Source organism: Hipposideros armiger, unplaced genomic scaffold, assembly GCF_001890085.2.
Source record: "Hipposideros armiger isolate ML-2016 unplaced genomic scaffold, ASM189008v1 scaffold_85, whole genome shotgun sequence".
Lineage (NCBI taxonomy): Eukaryota > Metazoa > Chordata > Mammalia > Chiroptera > Hipposideridae > Hipposideros > Hipposideros armiger.
In genome coordinates, this window is record NW_017731435.1 from 947,562 (window position 1) to 969,136 (window position 21,575).

Genomic DNA, 21,575 nt, shown 5'->3' on the forward strand with positions numbered 1-21,575 from the left:
CAGCCTGCGGCTCTCGCTCACGCGCACGCACCTGCCGGCGGCTCCCGCGCCCGCGCACGTACCAGCCTGAGGCTCCCGCGCCCGCGCACGTACCAGCCTGCGGATCTCGCGCTCGCACTCCTTCTTGATGCGGGCGATCTCCTCCTGGTGCAGGTGGTACACGCTCCGGATCTCGGCCGCCTTGATCTTGTCCGCCTGCATGACCACGGTCAGCGCCTCCTCCACCTGCCTCTTGGCCCCCTTGAGCTCCGAGATCTCCTGCTGCATTTTTATCTTCTCCACCTCGAACCCCTTCTTGGCCTCCTCCTTCGCCTCGGACAGCAGCACGGTCTTGACCTTGTCCGGGCCGCTGTCGCGCAGCGCGTGCAGCAGCCCCTGCAGCCGCTGGTTCTCGTTGTCTTTGATCTTGATGACGCGCAGCAGCTCGGCCTCGTGCTGTCGCAGCAGCGCCTCGCGCACCGCCTGCAGCTCCTTCATCTTTTCTTCGTGCAGCTTGGTCTTGAGCTCCGTGAGCAGCACGGCCGCCTTGTGCTGCTCGTGGTCGCGCGCCTGCTTCAGCTCCTGGTTCTTCTCCCTCTCCACCCTGCTGACCTGGAAGACAAGAGACGCGGGTCGGGCCGGCCACCTCTGCACTTGCCAAGCCTGGGCCCTAATTTTGGAAAGTTTCGTTTGCAAACGTGGGTGCTAGCTTGTGTGGGAGAATGCCTCCTTAAAACGTGATTGAAAATGAAATGGAGCCTCATGGGTGGGGAGCGTGAATGGGCGCCCAAAGGACTGCTCAGGCTGGAGCCTAAGCGCTGCACGCCTGCCAGGGCCCTGGAGTTCTGCTCCGCGGCTCTGCCAGGGACAAGCGAGCTGAGGACGCAAAACTGTCACCTAGCAAACGAACCTGCTGAGGACAGCAGGCAGGACAGCCCTGGGCACAGCCTGTAGGGGCAGAAGGGCTGCTGCCTCTGCCCAAATGACAGGGGCAGAGTGCTTACCTTCTGCGACATTCTCCGTGAATGGGGACACCAAGCTAGGCAGCTGCACCGTCTGTCTAGATGACGTCTGATATCTGGACTTTGGGAAGCACTCAGATTTTTTTTTTAAATTTTATTGGGAAACAGTCATGGTCATTGGTTACACATTGTTTTCATGCTACCATGGCATAGGTGACTCTTTTTAAGGCGGGCGCAGCTCACAATGACCCATGAGGGGATCGAACCGGCAACCTTGGTGTTATTAGCACCATGCTTTAACGAACTGAGCTAACTGGTCACCCCCAACACTCACAGTTTTGACTATTTTATTTTCACCTAGAACCTGCGACCTTGGCTAAGTGACCACATCACCCACCATCTGGCACCAAGAATGGCTGGAGTCCTGCTCTGCCTGGGTCTATGTGGGGCCAGATCACATGGGGAAGCCACTGCAGGCTCAGGACCCACAGCCCTGTGCCTCTCTCCAGGGACCGTCTGCTTCCTGCCAGGACCCTAGAAAGGCAGTCGCCTGACAGACACCTCCCCCACACCTGGCAGCTCTCAGTCCAGGGCCTGCTGTGGCCTTCATCCAGCAAGGGGCCATGCTTGGGGTTCATTTCCACTGTGAATAGTACAGGGGGAAGGGGTGGCATTCCAGGGATGGTGCCACTGGAAGAGGCGCTGCGGCACACACGCTGACAGCCAGGGCTGTGCCCACAGGGCTGGGGCTTGTGACCACATGCTCACCTGTGCGGGGGGGACCCCTCACAATGCCCACCTGCTGCCTGCTGCCCCCTCCCCAGAGCTAGCTGTCCTTCCTAGCTGCTTCGAGAGGCCTCGGGACCCCAGGACTAGCTGGAGGGAGGTGGGGGCAATTCCACAGAGGTGTGGCTACACCCTGCTCTGGGCAGACCTGGGGCCCAGAAAGGTGTAGAAGTGGGGGGTCATGGGGCTCCCACCTTGCTCTTCTCTTGCTGCAGCTCGATCTGGATTTCCGTGAGCTTGGTCCGCAGCTCCTCGTTGGCGGCCTGCAGCCCGACAAGGAGCTCCTTGTCCGCCTTGTCCCCTTTGCCTCGGCCGCCCGCGCCCTTCTTGGACATGGTGAGGGTGCCCCAGGGACGTGCAGGGAGGGCGCCTGTCTGGGCTGGGCTGTCCGCGCCAAGCTGGGGCAGGTGTTGCCTCGCTGCCTCTCTGCTACATTTCCTCACTCACCTGGAGGGAAAGCACACCTGGGTGAGCGACTGGCCGGGCCTGAGCTTGCACACGCGCCGTCCACATGATGATGGAGTGCTGCCGGGCCGCCTACTGGGATGGCCTGAGGGTCAGCAGTGCCCAGCTCAGGCGGGGCCGCTCTGGCCACGTGGTAATGTGGTGGCCTGTGGTTAGCTGTCCGTCTCTACTGAAGCCCGTCACCAGACCACACAGTTACGCGGGCAGGAGAAAACAAACACACTCACAGCGCACACACGCTCGTGACTGGGGTTCCAGAGACACCCATTGGGAACGGGCCTGAGAGAAATATGGCAAATATGTTTCCTAACAGAAAAATAATTTCCAGTCTAAATCATGTAATTTTATTAAATGGGGGTGTGGGGTGGGAATCTCATGAACAGGTGGGTGACTGAAAACGATTATGTGACTCAGAAATAGAGAAATAGGCCCCATGCTACATATAGTCATAAATATTGGGATGATTAGTTGGTTAATTGTGAAAGAAAAATCAATCTATGAAATACTGCCTTTCTAATATAAAATTCTAAATGGATTAGAGAGAATTAAAGGTGAAAAATCAAAGCATTAAAACTAGTGGGGAGCAGTAGAAATGAGCGTTTTGGAAATCTCTGGAGAGAGAGGCCTTTCTAGGCTGAAAGAAGATAAAAGGAGTTCACAAAAGGAAAGATCGATAGATTCCAGCACATAAAAATTTTACATCTTTATGATCAACGGGTGATGCAATTAGGAATCTAAAAACAAGTTAAAACGATATTTGCAGTAAAGACAACAAAAAAGTCAGTATCTTTATTAGGAGATTGTGAAACTCAATAATAAAAACACTAAGAGCTCACAAGATAAATGGATAACTATCAGAGAGATAATCCCAGGGTAAGCGGAGAGGGAACAGGGAAAAGAAATGTATAAAGAAATTAAACAACAGAATTGTACAAAATTAATGAGACACAATGAGCTACAGATTCAAGGAGCTCATAGATCCTCAAACAGGAAAAAAATTAAATACATCATAGTCAAACTGATGAAAACCAAAACTTAAAAAAAAAATCTTGAAAGGAATTAAAGGAGAGAAGGGGCACATGCCATTCAAAGGAACAAAGATAAAATTAGGTATGCTAGAAGAAAATAGAACAACATCTTTAAAGTGCTGGAAAACCCAAACAAAAACATATTATCAAACCAGAATTCTATACTTGGCACAAATATCTTTCAAAAGTGAAGGCTCTGACCACCACACACCCATTGGAATGGCCACTGTCAATTTTTTAAAATAAAATTTTCATAAAACCCCAAAATAACAAGTGAGGATGTGGAGAAATTGGAACCCCTGTGCACTCTTGGTGGGAATGTGAAATGGTGCATTCAGAAAACAGTGGAGGTTTAACCTGACATTGCCAAATGACCCGGTAATCCCACTTCTAAGTATACACCTAAGAGAAATGAAAAAACACGTCCACACAAAGTTCATAGCAGCATTATTCATAAAAGCCAAATGTGGGAGAGACCCGAATGCCCACTGACTAATAAATGGATAAATAAAATGTGGTCTAGCCATACCACGAAATATCACTCATCGGTGAAAAGAAATGAAGCACTGACACACATTACAATGTAAATGAACCTTGAAAACATGATGCTAAGTGAAAGACGCCAGTCACGAAAGATCATATATTGTATGATTTAATTTATATGAAATGTCCGGAATAAAGAGCAATATAGAGAAAAAAAGTAGATTCAAGGTCACCATGGGCTGGGGACAGAGGGAGTGAGAAGTGATTTCTAAAGGGAGCAGACTGTCTTTTAGGGGTGATGGAAACATTCTAAATTTGTGGTGATAGTTGCACAATTCTGTGAATATACTAAAACCCTGTGAATTCACACTTTAAGCGGGTGAGTTATATATTATTAAAGCTGTTACCAAATAAAAAAGGCAAAATAAGGACTTTTCAGAGAAACAAAAGTTGAAAGTATTACCAGCAGTTCTGCACTACAAAAAAAAGTGTTAAAAAAAAGTTCTTCAGGCAGAAGAGATATTATCAAATGGGAAATTAAATCTACTCAGACAAATGAAGAATGCTGAAAATGGTAAAAATAAAGGTACATTTCAAGGACTCGTTTCTTATTTTTAATCCATATAGGTTATTGAAATCAAAACTAGTGATAATGTATTGTTGGGTTTATAAAATATATGGAAGTAAAATATCTGAACAGTAGCAAAAATATGGGAAGAAGAAAAATAAAGTCATTGATTATATGTGAATTGGTATAATATCAAGGACTGTGATAAGCTAAAGATGGTATTCAAAATCCTAAAGCAAGCACCAAATACTAAATTAAAAGAAAAATGTAACAAATAAGCCAACAGGGGAGGTGAAATAAGGTCTTAAAAAAATACTCAGTTCCAAAAATGGCAGGAAAAGAGAACAAAGAAGAGATAACACAAATAGAAAATAAAGAGCAGAAAATCAGATGTAAGTCCAACCATGTTATAAATATCAAATGTAAATGTGCCAAACAACACAATTAAATGGTAAACACTTTTAGATTCAATTAAAAAAAAAAGCAAGTACCAACTTTATGCAATCTACAAGAAACTCACTTTAAATACTATAAAGGCATAGATTGGTTAAAAGTAAAAGGATGGAAAAGTTATATGATGGAAGCTTCAATCAAAAGAAAGCTGAAGTGATTGTATTAATGTTAGACCATGAAGATTTCAGAGCAAGGAACATCTCCAGGGATGATGAGGGACATTAAATAATGATAAAAGAGTCAATAAATCAAGAAGACATAGCAATCCTAAAGGTACCTGCATCAAACAACAGAGCTTCAAAAATACATGAAACAAAAACTGATAGAAATGGAAGTAGAAATAAGAATAGGCACAACTGTAACTGGAAACTTCAACACCCATCTCTCAATAAGAGATGAAATATGCTCAAAAAGTTAGGTAAGGATATCAGGGATTTCAACAATACTGACTCAATTGGCATTTATAGTATTTGCCACCTGATAACAGCAGAATATATAGTAATTTCAAGTGTACATAAAGTATTCATCAAGATAGGGGATAAGCGGGGCAATAATAACAAATCTCAACAAAGCTACATAATTGAAATGAAAAGTATGCTCTCTGGTCAAAAAGAAATTGAACTAGAAATAGCTAATAGAAAGATATCCAAAAAATCAAATATTTGGAAATTTTAAAAGCACTCTTCTATATGACAGGTAGATAAAAGAAGAAATTATAGGAAAATTAGAAAAATATTTTGAACTTAATGAAAATAAAAACAATGTATCAAAATTTGTGGTGGGACACAACTAAATTGGAAAAGAGAGAAAAATTTATGACAATAAATGCTTATATTAGGAAATAAGAAAGGTCTCTAACCATAATCTAATCCTAATCTAAGCTTCCATCTTAAGAACACGAAAAAAGAAAAATAAAGTAAATGCAAAGTACACAGAATAGAAATAATAAAGATGCTAGTAGAAATTGATAAATTTGAAAATAAGAGGAGAAATTAATAAAACTAAAAGCTGGTTTTGGAAAAATATCAATAATATTGATAAACCTCTGGAAAGACTGATCAGGAAAAAAAAGACATAAATTACCAATATCAGGAATCAAAAAGGGGACATCACTTCATATCCTACAAACATTAAAAGGTAAATGAAATGGACAAATTTCTTGAAAGACACAAACTAACAAAGCTCGCTCTTAACTTGAGTACCCTTTATACATTAAAGAAATTGAATTTGGGCCGGCCGAGTGGCTCAGTTGGTTAAGAGCGCGAGCTCTGAGCAACAGGGTCGCCAGTTTGATTCCCACATGGACCAGTGAGCTGCGCCCAAGCTGAGCTGCCACTGAGCTGCCAACAGGTGGCAGGATGGCTCAGTTGGTGAGAGCACGTGCTCCTAACAACAAGGTTGCCGGTCCAACTCCCACATGGGATGGTGGGCTATGCCCACTCGCAACTAAGATTGAACATGGCACCTTGAGCTGAGTGGCTGCGATCTGCTGACCGGCAGCCGGATGGTGACTGGACTTGGAGCTGAGCTAGCTGCGCCCTCCACAACTTGGGTTAAAGGACAACAACTTGTCTGTTCCCCTTCCCCAATTCCCCAATAAAATCTTTTAAAAAAATGAGTCTATTTAATTCACCATATTAATATATTGAAATGAAAACACACATAATCATACTGAAAGATGCACAAAATTCAAAATCTATTCACTATACAAACTTTCAGCAAACTAGGAATAAAAGGAAGCTTCCTTCCCCTGATAAAAGGCATCTGTGAACAAACAAATAAATAAAAAAATAAGGAAATAAAACAACCCTGTAGCCAACGTCACACTCAACAGTGAAAGACTGACTGCTTTTCCCCAAAGGTGGGAGAAAATACAGACCACCTCTCACCACTTCTATTCAACCCTGAACAAGAAAAAGACCAAAAAGCATACCAATGGAAATAAAGGAATAAACCATTTTTATTCACATATGACATGACTGTCTATGTAGAAAATCCCAAAGAATCTATCTAGAAGACATAAGTGAATAGAAGGTCAAAGGAGAAAAAATAATAATATGTATCAGTTATATTCCTATATTCAGTTGTCCCCTCTTATCCACAGTTTGGCTTTCCAAGGTTTCTGTTGCCTGTGGTCAACCACAGTCTGAAAATACTAAATGGAAAATTCAGAAATAATTTTAAATAGTGCACTGTTCTGAAGAGCGTGTGATAAAATCTCACACCATCCCACTCTGTCCCTCCCAAGATGTGAATCATCCCTTTGTCCAGGGCATTCGAGCTGTTTGCGCTCTCGTCTGTCAGTCACTCAGCAGCCGTCTCAGACTGACTCAGTGTCACAGGATGTGTGTCCAAGTCACCCTGACTTTACTTAGTAACCCAGAGGGATCGGCCGAGTGGCTCAGTTGGTTAAGAGCTTGCTGTACGAGTTCGAACTCTTGAGCAACAGCAGTTTGAGTCCCGGCCCCGAGCTGAGCAGCCACTGAGCTGCCAACAGGTGGCAGGATGGCTCAGCTAAAACAAACAAATGTACTTTACTTAATCACCCCGAGTGCCCATTTGTGTCAGGGGGTCCTTTGCTGAAGGCATCACAGAGGCTCATGCTTTCTGCTCACGTCTTCCACCCACAAGCCTAATGCCTTTTCCATCTTAACTACCACCCATCCTGCTCTGTGGCTGTGACTGACGTGCAGCAGCCCAACTAGTACCAATTTTTTTCCTTCCTCACAATTTCACGGATAGAAGGTTTGTTTTTACCATGGACCTTAGCACCCTCAGCACACAATGTTTTTGTCTATTAAGTGGAGCCCTTTCACCTTTTCACAGAAAGGAAGCACTTGCTGACTTCTCTGTGGCATATCTGAACTGCCAGCATCACTGCTCTTGTGCTTTGGGGCCATTATTAAGTAAATAAAAAAGTGAAAACCAGTCAAAATCCTAATTGGCTTTTTTTGTGTGCATAGAAACTGACAAGCTGTTTCTAAAATAAATGTGGAAAAAGCAAACGTTTTAAATTAAGCAATTTTGGGAAATAAATAAATTTGGAGATCACTGCCTGATCTCCAGCCCACTGTAAAGCTATAGTCATCGGGTCAGCATGGTACTGAGGTAAAGACATGCAGATCGATGGGGCAAGATAGAAAACAGAGCCACGTATTGTCTGGTCAGCTGGTATTTGACAAAGGATCCAAGGAAATTCAATGGAGAAAAGACAGCCTTTGGAACAAATGGTGCTGGAACAGTTGCACATCTATGTGCCAAAACAGACAGAAAAAGCCACAACTCAACCCGCACATCGCATCAGACCTAGAAATCTAGCAGAACAGGATCGTGAAGCTAATGTGACATGGGAAGCTACAGAAATTCTAGATAAAAATGTAGATAAAAGCTTCATCATCTTGGATTAGGAAAAACTTCTTAGAAAGTAGGGCAAAAGAAAAAGAAAAAACCACATAAGAAAATATAGACAAATTTGACTTCATAAAAATTTTAAACTTCTTCTCTTTGGAAGATACTGTAATGAAAATGAAGAAAAGCCATGGACTGGGAGAATATATTTGCTAAATGCATATCTGATGAAGGACTTGTATCCAGAATATATAGATTAAAACTCTTAAAATTTAATAATAAAAAGACAAACTACCCAATTAAAAAATGATCAAAAGATTTGAAAGGGGCCAGTCAGGTGGCTCAGTTGGTTAGAGTGTGAGCTCTGAGCAACAGGGTTGCTGGTTCGATTCCCACATCGGTCAGTGAGCTGCGCCCAAGCTGAGCTGCCGCTGAGCTGCCAACAGGCGGCTGGATGGCTCAGCTGGTGAGAGCACGTGCTCTTAACAAGGCTGCTGGTTCAACTCCTGCATGGGATGGTGGGCTGTGCCCACCCACAACTAAGATTGAACACGGCACCTTGAGCTGAGTGGCTGCGAGCTGCCAACAGGCGGCTGGATGGCTTAGTTGGTTAGAGCATGTGCTCTTAACAACAAGGTTACTGGTTTGATCCCCACATGGGATGGTGGGCTGCACGTGCCACCCCCCCTCCCCCGCCCCGCAATTGAAAGTGATGACTGGACTTGGAGCTGAACTGTACCCTCCACAACTAAGATTGAAGGACAACAACTTGACTTGGTGCTGATGGGTCCTGGAAAAACACACTGTTCCCTTCCCCAATTCCCCAACACTGTTCCCTTCCCCAATTCCCCAATGAAATCTTTAAAAAAAAAAAAAAGGTTTGAAAGAACTGTCACCAAAGAAAGTGTACAGATGGTAAATAAGCATAGGAAAGGTTCCTAACATCGCTGACCATCAGGGAAATGTACATTCAAACCGCAAGGAGGTACCACTACACACCTGTTAGAGTGGCTGAAATGAGACAGCCTGACCACACCTGACCACACCAAGCATTGTCAGAGACGTGGGAGAGCAGGAACTCTCACACGTGGCTGGTGGTATAGAAAATGGTTCAACCACTTTGGAAAACACTTGGTTAGTTTCTTCAAAAGTTAAACACCCACCCACCACATGATTCAGCCTCAGTATTTGTCCAATGAAATGAAAGTATATGTCTGTATGAAGACTGTACATGAATGTTATCACAGCTTTATGTATAATAGCAAAAAAACCCCCCAAAAACCTGGGAACAACCCCAAATTTATCACCCAGTGAATAAACAAACTAGGGTACATCCATACAATGGAATACTGCTCAAGAAAACGGAACAGAAAAATTAACTATTGATACATACATGCAACCATAAATCTCAAAATAAAACCATTGTGGATGATCGCATTTATATGCAAGCCTAGAAAATATAAACGAATGCATAGGGGCAGAAGCAGATTAGTGGTTGCCGGGGGAGACGGTGGGGTTGTCAGGTGGGGGTAGGAAGGAAACATTGCAAAGAGCAATGAAAACTTTAGACGTGACAGTTACATCCACGTATCTTAAGGGTAGCGATGGTTTTGTGAGCATATAGATACGTCAAATCTTATCATGTTTTATCAGTTAAAAAGGAAGTTTCAAAGTCATAATATACTAAAGTTGTTGTCTTTGGTATCACTGGTGAGAAAGGTTAACTGGCACAGTTTGTTTGGGGAGCAATATGAGAATAATGTATTTAAAAGCCTTCCAAGCGCTCCTGCTAACCTAGAAGTTTCCTATCTAGGGCCCCATACCAAAAGGTTATCCTAAATACAGAGAAAACTTTATGCTCAGAAATGTTCAATGCAGTGTTATTTATAATAGTGAAAACCTGGGAACAATCTAAATACTTATGAATTAAGTTTCTGCACAGTGAAATATTATGCAAACTTTAAAGTGATGCTTAATAAGTTATTCTAAAAAGGAAGATGAGTATCTCATATGAGAAGAAAGACAGAAAACAAAACCATAATTGATAGAATGATCATAACAGTGTAAAAAAACCAGAAAAAAGATAAGGAAGATATTCTAAATTTTAAATAATTTATCTTGTGGGTATTAAAAAATGTGATTATTTTTATCTTTTTCCTTTTTGTGATTCTTTTAAAGTTTCCATAATGAGAATGTATTCATTTTATGAAAACAATATTTCATAAAGAAAACACGCCTGATGACATGACCTCTTAGCACTCTGAGACCCCCGGTATCCCACCAGCGCCCAGAAGACGCCCCTGAGCAGCTGAGTGGGAGCTCCCCGGGTGAACACTGAATGCTTCAGGGTTCCCCGGCAGAAGGACCAGCGCCCTCCTCAGCCTGGCAGTTGGAGAAGACGCCATCTCTTCTTTCTGCTCTGAGTTTGCTCCAGCAACTATTACAGTTGCCCAACCTGGTGCCATGGCACCCACCATGATGAGGACGTGTGCACGGGGCTCTGGGTGTCTTTTAAAAGCCATGAAAACTAATCTCTTCTTAATTAAACAAACATCCCTGAAAATGTGAAAAGGTAGGTGGTGAGGCCGGTTTCAGAAGCTGGGTTCCCCTGTCCTTTGGACTTACAGAAAAATAATAATTGATGGATGGATGGATTGATGGATGGATGTGTAGATGGATGGATGGATGAATATAAATGAAAGGCCTTCTAGGAACAAGCCAGATCCACTTCATGGAACAGATTATCATGGAACAGAGTATACAAGGAACTAATGATGTGAAGGATGCAAAAAGAGGGAGCATGCTTAAGAAGCATTTTTAAAGGAATGACAGCAGATTCCGGGTCCCACTGGGAGAGGCTGGCACTACTCACTAGCCCCCAGATCACTCTCTGGGGCGCTAGAGCTCTGGTTGGGGCGTCCTCCATGCAGCTGGGACGGCCGCCTCCTGCGTGGTAGTGCCCGCCGCAGGCCGAGCCGGGGCAATGCGCTGCAGAAGCGCTAGGGGCTCCACTCTCTCCAGCCCGACGTCACCCCCTCTAACTCTGTGCTAAACGCTGCCTGGAGGTCCTTCTGGCCTCGGGCTTCATCTTCTTCCCACCCTGAGACCAGCGCATGCTACAAGCCAATTTTGCTTTTTAATAAAACCCTGAAATGGATGTGCCAGCTGGCCACCAGGAGGCCGACCGCACAAACCTGTGGTCTGCCGTGTGAGACGACATCAGCCTCAAACATGGAAAAGCCTTTCAAGCATCCCTTAGCCTTAGGAATTGTCCAAATGTGGGCTCTTCCTGATCAGAGTTCATTTCCCACTGTCTGTCTGGGGAACCTGAGTGTGGACGGGAGGGGTCCCAACGTGCTTCCTGTTCTGACCCCCCCATCCATCGTCAGGAGAAGGCTGGGTCTCGGCTTAACATTCAACAGCAGGCAGTGGGGACGTGGAGACGAGCGTTCTCAGGGATGTGACACAGACATTGTCCCTTCAGAAGAAAAGCAGCCGAGCCTCCAGACATCAGCCTTGACCCCACCCCCTGCTGCTGACCCCTCGGCCGCCACCACCCACTGGCCACCCAGCCGCCAAGCATGGCAGAGTTCCAGGAGAAGCGGCCGCTCAGAGAGGACGCTGGTAAGCTCACAGCCCGTGGGAAATGCCGGGGCTCGATTCCTCCTCACGTGGCTGAGACGTGACCGGTCGCCTCGAGGCCATTGGCATGGGCAGCACAAACGCTAACTCACTGAGTGGCAAGGACTCTGGGTCTTGGAGTTCACGACCTTCCTGGGGTCCCATCCTTCGTCCTGAGCAGGACACCGTTCCTGCCTCCGCTAGGCTGGGGTCAGCTCCTCTTGAGGCCAATCCTGTGTCACTGACGCAGTTTCCTAGGACACCCCTGTCAGCTGTGGCCACCTGGAAAGTGATGACCCCGGGCACCGTGTTTCCCCGAAAATAAGACCTAGCCAGAGAAAAAGCCATAGCATGATTCCTCCAGGATGTGGAGGGCACGCACCCCTCACATGAGGGTGTTATGACCTGTTTCAGGGAGAAGGGTGCCTTTTCCACACACTCCTTCAGCTTAAAATATTCAGTATACCATATTTTGACACCTAAAGTCATGCTACGGCTTGTTTTCCGGCTAGGTCTCATTTTTGGGGAAACAGGGTATGTCCTGATGTCACTTCCCTACATGTGGTAAAGTGTGGCAAGCACTAAGCCAGCACCTGAGGGCCCTGGGGAAGGACACCGGGGCGCCACACGGCCCCCCACCGCGCCGCTGCAGGCTGGGAAATGAGTCCTCTGCCGGAGGGCGTTCCGGCGGCACTGCTCACCTGCTCGGAGTGCGCCCTGGTGCTGGACCAGCCGCCCCACAGGTTCCAGGAAGACCGCAGCCACGTTTTAGGAAAGATACATGGTTTCTGTGGCTGCACCTGGGTTTTCCGACCCCTGTGCTAAAGGGGTGTGAATGGGAAATTCCCATCGCCACGCGCTCCACGCCCGGCTTGTGCGTCTGTAAACAGCAGGCAAGGGAATCAGGTGGGGTTCCAGTGCCTGAGGCCATGGTCAAGGGGACCCCTTCCAAGGGCTCGCTTATCTGGAGCAGCTAGTTCCGACCGGGCAGGCCGGAAGCCCCGCTGCCTTACAGCTCCCTGGCTCCTGGCTGTGGAACCTCCAGGGCTGCCTTCAAGGGGCTGCTGTGTCCTCACGAATAATGTGTTCTGTGCTCGGTGGGCGCGTCGCCTGTCCTTCTGTCCTTACCAGGCGTGCCCTCAAGTCACCAGTCAAGGAAGACACTTAGGTGCACGTGCACACGCCCACTTACCCCTCAGCCGCATGGTGAATGGACTGTCTTCTACAAGGGACACATTTACCTGCTGTCGGAGTCCCCAGGGAGCCACAGGCACAGGCTGACCTGTCACTTGTAACGCAGTCGGGACACGCTGAGGTCCCACGTCGGCCTGGTTTACTTTCCTGTCACGCGGTTTCCCTCAGGAATCAAGGCAGCATTTCACTACGGTTCTGTTCAAAGGCTTAGCTCTTCTGAGGATGCTCTCAAAGCTACGACTCTGGTCTTGGTTTTGAATGAAAAACTAATCGTCATCTGGGTTGGTGCTGGTTCCCCGCACGCGTGAGCCAACAGCAGAGACAAATGCCAGTGCAGCGGTCACCTCCTCAGCCTCCACGCCGTGTTCTCAGCTAACCCGGTTTCCGTCTCAGTCAGTAGGAAATGCCGTATTAACTGCCACGTTACATGTTCTTCCCACACCCTGCTGGCCCCAGTCAACTGCCCGCGTTCCCTGAGCTACTGGACACACTGAGGCCCGATGTCATAATGAGTGCTTCTTTCAAAGAAACGTGTTGCGAGTTAGTTCAAAAGCTGTTATTTCCCTAAAACACTGGAGTTTCTTCACTAGCGAGTGATGTCAATGGACAAACTGTGATTCCTGATTGACTTTTAAAGAGAAGACACCATCCATCCACAGGTCCCCATCACGGGGACACATGCCATAAACAGGCCCTGGTGCTAACGAGGAAGCCAGGCCCTGGGCAGCCCCACCCATCACCCCACTCCCTGAGGAGCCAGGAGCCAGGGAGCCGGTGGGGGCCTTCCGCTGCGCTGGGCTCCGGGTGCCCACCACAGCCAGCACCAAGTGCCCTCCCAGCCGAGCCCCCACCCAGCTTGGAACATGTGATCAAAGAAACACCGAGTTCGAGAGAACCAGCCACCCCGGATGCAGAAACCTGAACAGCCCTGAGCAGCTTCCTCTGCGAGTGTCTTGGCTCATTTGGCATGACAGTTAGCTTCCCAGCTACACACAAACGCATTCTAAGTGTGGACACAATTCATGTGGAATAAAGCTGTGCAGAAAGGCCTCAGCCCAGCCCCAAAGTAGCAAGCAGAACCTCTGAGCACTCAAAAGCAACTTACATCCTGAAAGCCTACCAGTCCAGTCCGCTCTCCTCACCCATTTTTTCACCTTGACCGGGAGTCTCAGCTGGTCCACAAGCCAGGGCAGCTAGTGCATCAGCTCCAGGGCTGTGTGACTCAGCAAACCCAGCCCTTATTTTTCAGATGCATTTACCACGCTGTGACTACATCCAGGGGGAGGGACCAGCTGCGTCTGAGCAGATGCCTGTGGCAGGATGGCCGACCTCCCCGGGCATGCAAATACCCAGCCTGGCAGCCTCAGGAACACCCAGCTCACCACGGAGGCTGCAGACACCTCTTGGGTGGGGAAGGGAGCTGCCCATGGCGCCTGCCCAGGGGGGAAGATGCCCTGAGAGCTGTGTGCCCGTGGGGAGGAGCTCTGGTCTGGCCACATGCTCAGGTGAAAGGACAGGGGAGGGACACGGCACCTGCCCGGGTGTCTGGCTGCTCCAGGAGCCCAGTCGGGTCCGCATCTCCTTAGAAAATGCCTCTGGGTTTACGTAGCTTTAGGGTCAATCATATGAACGAACTTTGACTCCAAAGGCTATTTTTTATTTTAAATGGTGAGGTGACAGGAGGGATCGGGGTCCATAAAACTCTGAAGAGTGAAACCATGGAGACGAATGAGACAAACAAGACCACAGCCACAGCTGTGACAGCTGAGCACAGGAGCTCGTCCCATGTAAATGCAGCCTAATTCCATCATAAAGTCCCGGGAAAGCACAGAGCAGCTACCTGCTCTTTAGCAAATGCTGTTCTAACAGGGGTTCCAGCTGGACAGCATGGAGTGTCCTGCTGTTCTCACTTGATGGAGAAAACAGTGAAGAAGGTGGTGCAGGCAGTTCTGCGCTTCACCGACCATCCAGGAGGAAGCCGGGCTGCGTCTGAGTTACAACCAGCCGGGCTGCTCTTCGTGGAGAGCGGTGTGCACCCTGCTGGGGGCGGGGCCGGCTCTGTGCTCCAAGTCCTGATACCTGGTAGGACTCATGTCCTCCGCCTTCGTGTTCTTCGAATTTGGCTTTTTTTGACCAATTATTTTTCTCTGTCAGCTTGTCCGTGCAATGGAAACCCTGTTGGCTGGAGCTGCACCGAGCTCACAGATGAACCAGGAGAGATCTGACAGCCCTGTGACATTGCCTGCTTGTCGTGGACACAGCATGGCTCTCCGTTTAGTCAGGACGTTTTTTGTCTTTCCGTGAAGTTGCACTGTTTTCCCCAAAGGCCTTTTGATGCACTTGCTCTAAGGCAACTGACATTTGTGTTATGATCATGAACGGACTTTCTGCCTGTTGGCCTTTTCCTTCCCCTAACTAGCAAAGGGTGGCACAGAGGAAACCACCGACTTTTAACACGGACCTTGTGCCAGCTGCAGGGTGAACTCTCTAACAGCTCATTTCTACCTTCTCTTGAGGATGGCAGTTTTATTTCTTCCTTTCCAACCTTCACTCTTTCAATTATGTTTCCTATGTCCTTGTGTTGGGTAGGACCTCCTGTACATTGTTAAGGAGAAGTAATGATAGTATCTTTCTCTTCCTTCTTGAAGAGACATGTTTCCAATGGTCCACTATTAAATTTCACATTTGTGCAGGGTTTTCATAGATTCCTTTTATCAGGTTAAAGAATTTATCTGTATCCCAAATTCACTACATGTACACGTTTTAAAAATTGTGGCAGCGTGTTGCCATCGGCCAAACACTTTTTCTGTGACAGTTAGGATAAGAGTCTCCGAGCTGCTTGTGCCCGCACCCCCACCCCAGGGTCACCTGCCTGCAGATGAGTTTAGCAAAAACCAAAGAATGTTCTAGAACAACAGGCACTGCATCTGAAATGCACATGACATGGAAACTGGACCCCTTTCTCCGGCGGCAGAACAAGTGTTCAGAATCCGATAGGAGAGGACTGCCATCCAGAAGCTTGGACAGTGAGCTGCTCCCACACCGTGTGAGTCCGTTGTGTGACATCTCCATCCCACTGGTGCATTAAAAGCCTGGAATGCTGACTGAGCACCCAGGTGGCAGAGACGCCAGCCTGTAGCCATGGAGCAGCAGATGCTGCCCGCCACTTCCAGGACTGGGAGGGGGTCATCTGCAGACAGGCCAAGGTAACCCCGAAACCTGTTTTCAATAGCACCTCCATCAAGATCCAGTATGGCTTCCCAGCAACCTACTGTGTCCCTGTGCACTACCCCGTGTAACTGAGGTCATTAGTCTTTCAACACGTGCATCCATGCAAAGCCCGTGTGACACAGGAGCACATGGAGGGATGCAGGCAATGCCTTGGTGGCTTCACTTGGCCAATTGTTGACCTGATTGTCACCCCCCCCCAGTGTGTGGGGAGCTCTCTCGGGACCTCAGAGCTTTCCGCTAACATCTGCCTCGTCACCCTCCGCCCTCTCGAGGCCATCGACACCCACACACCTGGGACCCCGGCACACCTGTGCCCACCGGCGTTGATGAGTTCTAGAGCCCCTGTTACTGGCAGCACCAGGAACCAACCCTTCAGCACCCATTTGCCTTTCCACCCACAGATGTGAACACATACTTAGCCTTGCACCCCAAACTTTCCCCAAAGTAGCCGCAGGGCCCTGACCTCAGCCTGCACCCAGGGGACCAGAGCATGTCACCACTAGTGGACGAAGCAGTTACCGTGAAACAGCCCGAGACACCTGAGTTAGGCCCTTGATGGATAATTGCAACAACAGCATGGGGGAGCAGGGCATGTACGTGAGGTGTTTAGAGCTGAGCACCTGGCAGGACTCCTACCTGGACGGGAAGAGGCCCCAACACAGCTGTCTTGTAGGGACGTCACCCGAGCAGCCCCTGGGTTGGGTACCCCATGTGTGGTGGAAGCACAGAACCATTGTGCCCGGCACTAATGAGCATATTTAATCCGAAGCCACAGCAAAGAATACGTGGCATTCATGGCGGGTCGAGTGAGGTGGGCGGTTGTCCCAGGCTAGCACGGGAGATAACACCCCTTTCATGGGGGTCAGAAACACAGGACACAGCTGTCCTTGTTCCAGCCCACGAGAGCCTGGCCCAGGGGCCCAACATGCCTGCTGCTCGGGGAGAGGAGACAGCTGCACAGGAGGCACCGAGCTGCTTGGCAGGACACACACAGTGCCTGTCAGGGCGAGGAATCGCCACCCCGCTGTGCCTGCTCGGGGGGACCAGGTGCCCACCTGAACACACTGCACTCTCCCTCACTCAGGCCTGGCACCATGCAGCGAGGCTGCGTCAGTCAGAAGGAAAGTGAGCGCTGCATCACAGACCCAAAGGATGGGGTGGGTGCTGCTCTCCTTATGTCACTCAGGGAAGGCCAGGGGTTATGGTGGGGGGTCCCGATATCACCACCTTCACGAGTGGCAGTGGCCCTGCTGAGCTGAGCGCAGTCCGTTTCCTGAACATTCGGCAAAGCCTGGGGTACTTGGCACACCGCCACTGACCCAGCACGGCTGCTGTTTTCACCCCAACAGCAAGGAGCGGGGATGCGGTTTGCTTTTCCACGAGGAGCACAGCAGTGAGCACCGCAGCCTTGCCCCAGGCAGCTGACCCTCCCGCTGCCTGTCACGGTGCCACCACGGGCCCTTGGCCATCTGACAGTCATCAGACCAGCACACTGCCCCCTACGCAGAGGGGACCACGCTGAGCGTGTCCTCAGTAGCCACTCTGAATACCCCAGCCACACGCTCACACACCAGGTGGACAGGAACCCTGCAAACACTAGGGTGCCGGAAAACGGCATGGCCTGGCACACCCCTGGGTCCCAGTGGCATAGAGGCCTTCAGTATGTACAGTGCTACATCCTGAATTTGACAGAACCCACTGCCTGACAGGGGCAGCCAGGTATATTTATCTAACATCAAGGGACTCTGAGTAGCCCTTAAGTAGACCAAAACTTAGAGTGCCGAGAAAATACAGATGGGGTGACACACGAAAGGTCCCCTCGTAAGTGCCAAATAGGTCACTAGGCAGCAGCCCTGCCTGTGACACACCCCTCTGCTCCTCCAGCCCTCCTGACACCCCCTTCCAGGCTCAGGAAGCCTTCGGGAGCCCAAGCCTGAACCCACCTGCCCTGTGGACACCCTCATGCCCTTGGGGATCTGCCCCCCACGCCACCCCCCGCCAGCGTAGCCCCTGACCGCACACCGGCTGGAGAGAGGGCCTGCTCTGCGAGGCCACAGTCTCCAGGGGACGAGGCCCAGGTCGGACACATGTGGCATGACTGAGGCACAGAGGGACTTTCTCCAAGTTTTCAGCCGTGGAAAGGGCGGCATGCCAACGCAAAACCCTAGAGAGCTGGTGCAGGCTGGCAGTCCCAAACATCTGCTCTTGTGTTGGCACTGACGCTGCCCAGCCTCAGGGTCACTGGCATGGACTCTAACACCAGCTGTGCCTCGACAACAGTTCAGTCCTTGGAGGGCCACACTGGCAGAGGGGCACAGCCAGTCCAGAACAGGTCACGGCAGAGAGCAGTCAGCCGTGTTTCACTTGGGGCTTTACCTGTTGCTTTGAAAAGGAGTCCGTTTGTTTTTTCAAGGCTTTTCATACCATCACTGCTCCCATATTACAAGGACAGAGAGTGGCGGCAGTCACGGCTGGTCAGTGTCTCTGCCGGGCAGGAGCACAGCCGAGCAGATGTGCTGGGAACCCCTGCCAGCCCAGTGCTTGGCACCAGGTCAGGAAGAACTGAGCCTCCTGGCTTCTGCCAAAGAGCCACCGCCCCCACTCCGGGACAGCCCCTTTCCAGAATGTGGGGTCTGCTATCCGGGGACTCTCCTGGGGTGGCCAGGGTAGCAAGCATTTGTGTTTCACATAAAACAGAGGAGGAGGAAACGTCCACAGCCCTGGGCATGCAAGCTAGAGGGACACAGCCAGCTGCAGGAACGTGAGAAACGACCCGCTCGGGTCTGACCCCGCTTGTCAGGGGGAAACCCCGGCTGGGCGGTGAAGAGAAACCAAGCTCCGCCGCCCACCAGGGCGAGGCCAGGCTGGACGCGACTTTCCCAGAGAGACAGGCCCTGGCTGAGCACACGCGAGCGACCCGGCGGGACCAGCAGACAAGGGCGTGCAGGGCCCCAGTGCGCGGGGTTGACGCCACTTAGGAAACTCAGGTTTGAATTACGTGCACGTGCTGTGGACGGCTGAAGGGGGAAAGGCAGTTGCAATTCCACCAGTGCCTATTTGAACAAAACGGGGGTAGAAAGGGTCAGAGGGCCGGGACCCCCAAGGGGAGAAGGCCAGTTACTGTGACACAGTGGGACCACAGTGGGCGGGAGAGAAGGAGGCAGCCGCTCGTTAGCCCCCCCTGGCCAAGTTCCCAAGTTCAGATAGGATTTTAAGATGGAAAAAAAGGAGTGAAGGGAGAGTAGGCATTAATTAAAACCACAGCTCGCGGCGATGCACATGGCACGCGCCCCGCCCCCACCCCACGGCGGGCGGAGCTGCTGACCACGCGTGCTTTCCCCCCGCCGCTCTCAGGTGGTCCTCCGTCCCAGCTTGATTTCATCGTGGCCTGCAGGCTTTCTGGCAAAACCTGCTTTGCTTTAATTTCCTCCCAAATGTTGATGGATAAAAAGACATTGAATTTTAATTGGCTCGTGCCATTTTTCAAACCACTTGCTCTGAGGGTTGTTTGTTCTCAAGGCAGGTTCCCAGGACACGCTGGAGGCCTAACGGCACACCTGTGTCACTCCACACACAACTGTAGGGGACGTTTTTGTCACTCATGAACCACTCCCACTGAAGAAAGAATTTTCTGCCAACCTCCCCGTTGAGAGTCCAGCTCTCAGAATTGCTGCTCTGGTTCCTGGAGGAAGGAGACACAATAGCCCCCGGGAGTCCTCAGAACTCTGCCCCGTGAGCCCCAAAGCAGCCAGCGCCCTCCGGCGCCCCAGAGGGGCCAGCCTGCCTTCTCACCCCCTGCCCAGCCCCTCAGAGGGTAGGAGAAAGGCGTCAGGACCAGGCGGGACTCCCAAGCTAGAGCAGCACTTGGAACCCTTGTAACGACAAGGCAGCCGCCCCCTTGCTGCGGGAGCAGCCTTGGGGTGCTGTCCATGGTCCTGCCTCTTTTTCAGTTCTATACTTCACACTTCAGACTGGAGCCAGGTAGTAGTGACCCTGCCTCATGCTACCAACCTGACTCATGACCTAGCTTGTGGCGTCAGCCCTGCAGGGACTGGCCCATTTGTTGGGCTGCCTGGTGGTGGCTTTGATTTAGACTCGCGCTGGCCTCACCTGCACCACACCCCACCCGCTGACGACTCCTCTGCTCCCATATCTGCCAACCAGCCCCTAACCCCTGGCAGGGCCTCCAATGTTGGTCTGCACCCCTGTGGGTAAGGAGAACACGATTAAAAAGCTGGGAGCTGGGCCTGAGTGGCTCCCCACTAGGTGCCCCAGCTGCCAAGCAGGAGCAAACGTGAGCCTCTCTGGAGAAGGGCATATCCATCCAAGGTCTCAGATGAACACAACAAATGTTCAAGGACAATGACTAATGAGCCAGTAATAACAGCCAGGGAGACCAGGAAGCAAGGCAAATGAGCAAGAGCTGAGTTTAAAAAATAAAAATAGAAAAAACCCACACACTCCAGACACTGGAGTCAATAAATACAGATTACGATGAACAATTTTTGATATTTTTTAACTAGGCTTTATTTTTTTGGAGTAATTGTGGGTTCAAAGCTCAACTGAGTAGAGAGCAGAGAGTCCCCGTACACCCCCAACCCACACACGCACAATATCATTCTGCTTTTTAAAAGAAATTTGTTACAAGCTTGAAAATAACTTCATGGAGTAGAAAACTATAAGACTATCACAAACCTTATAAAAAGAGCACTTTTAGAAATAACAAATACAATAATTGTAACAAAAAACATGATGGACACTTCTGGTAGGAGTTTTGACAGCAGAAGAGAGAACTATGAGCAAAGAGTGAACTGCAAGGGCCATCTGAGTAGCTCAGTTGGTTAGAGTGCGAGCTCTGAGCAACAGGGCTGCCGGTTCAATTCCCACATGGGCCTGTGAGCTGCAGCCGAGCTGAGCTGCCACTGAGTTTGTGAGAGCGCAAGCTCTTAACAACAAGGTTGCCAGTTCGACTCTTGCATGGGATGGTGGGCTGCAACCCCCCCCAACCCCAACTAAGATTGAACACAGCACATTGAGCTGAGCAGCCGCGAGCTGCCGATGGGCAGCCACATGGCTCAGTGTGCAACAAAGTTCCTGGTTCGACTCCCTCATGGGATAGTGGAATATACTCCCGCCCTTGCAACTAGATTGAAAGTGGTGACTGGACTTGGAGCTGAGCCTGCACCCACCACAATTAAGATTGTAGGACTACAGCTTGACTTGTAGCTGATGAATCCTGGAAAAACACAATGTTTCCCTTCCCCAATTCCCCAACATTGTTTCCCTCCCCAATTCCCCAATAAAATCTTTTAAATAAATTTAAAAAAAGAGTGAACTGCAAGATAATTCAAAAGAAGTTACCTAGAATCAAGAACAAAAAAGACAGAACACACAAAAGAGAGGTGAGAGAAACAGAGACAGAGTGAGACAGTCTCCCAGAAGGAAAAATGAGGGGAA

The 21,575-nt window shown here is 49.4% G+C and overlaps 1 protein-coding gene across 13 annotated transcripts in view; it reads right to left on the reverse strand.

Annotated features, from left to right (window-relative positions):
* Window positions 1-21,575, reverse strand: part of JAKMIP3 (Janus kinase and microtubule interacting protein 3) — a 72,236-nt gene that overhangs the window by 41,997 nt on the left and 8,664 nt on the right. For 12 of the 13 annotated variants that reach the window (XM_019644148.1, XM_019644137.1, XM_019644145.1 and 9 more), the window contains exons 2-3: window positions 1,922-2,174; window positions 94-591 (exon numbers count right to left, since the gene is read on the reverse strand). In XM_019644148.1, coding sequence (XP_019499693.1) covers window positions 94-591; window positions 1,922-2,062 — 639 coding nt within the window. In that variant the 5' untranslated portion in view covers window positions 2,063-2,174. Of the gene's footprint in view, window positions 1-93; window positions 592-1,921; window positions 2,175-13,992; window positions 14,072-21,575 lie in introns of those variants that run through there. The other variant, XM_019644138.1, reaches the window with a different exon arrangement.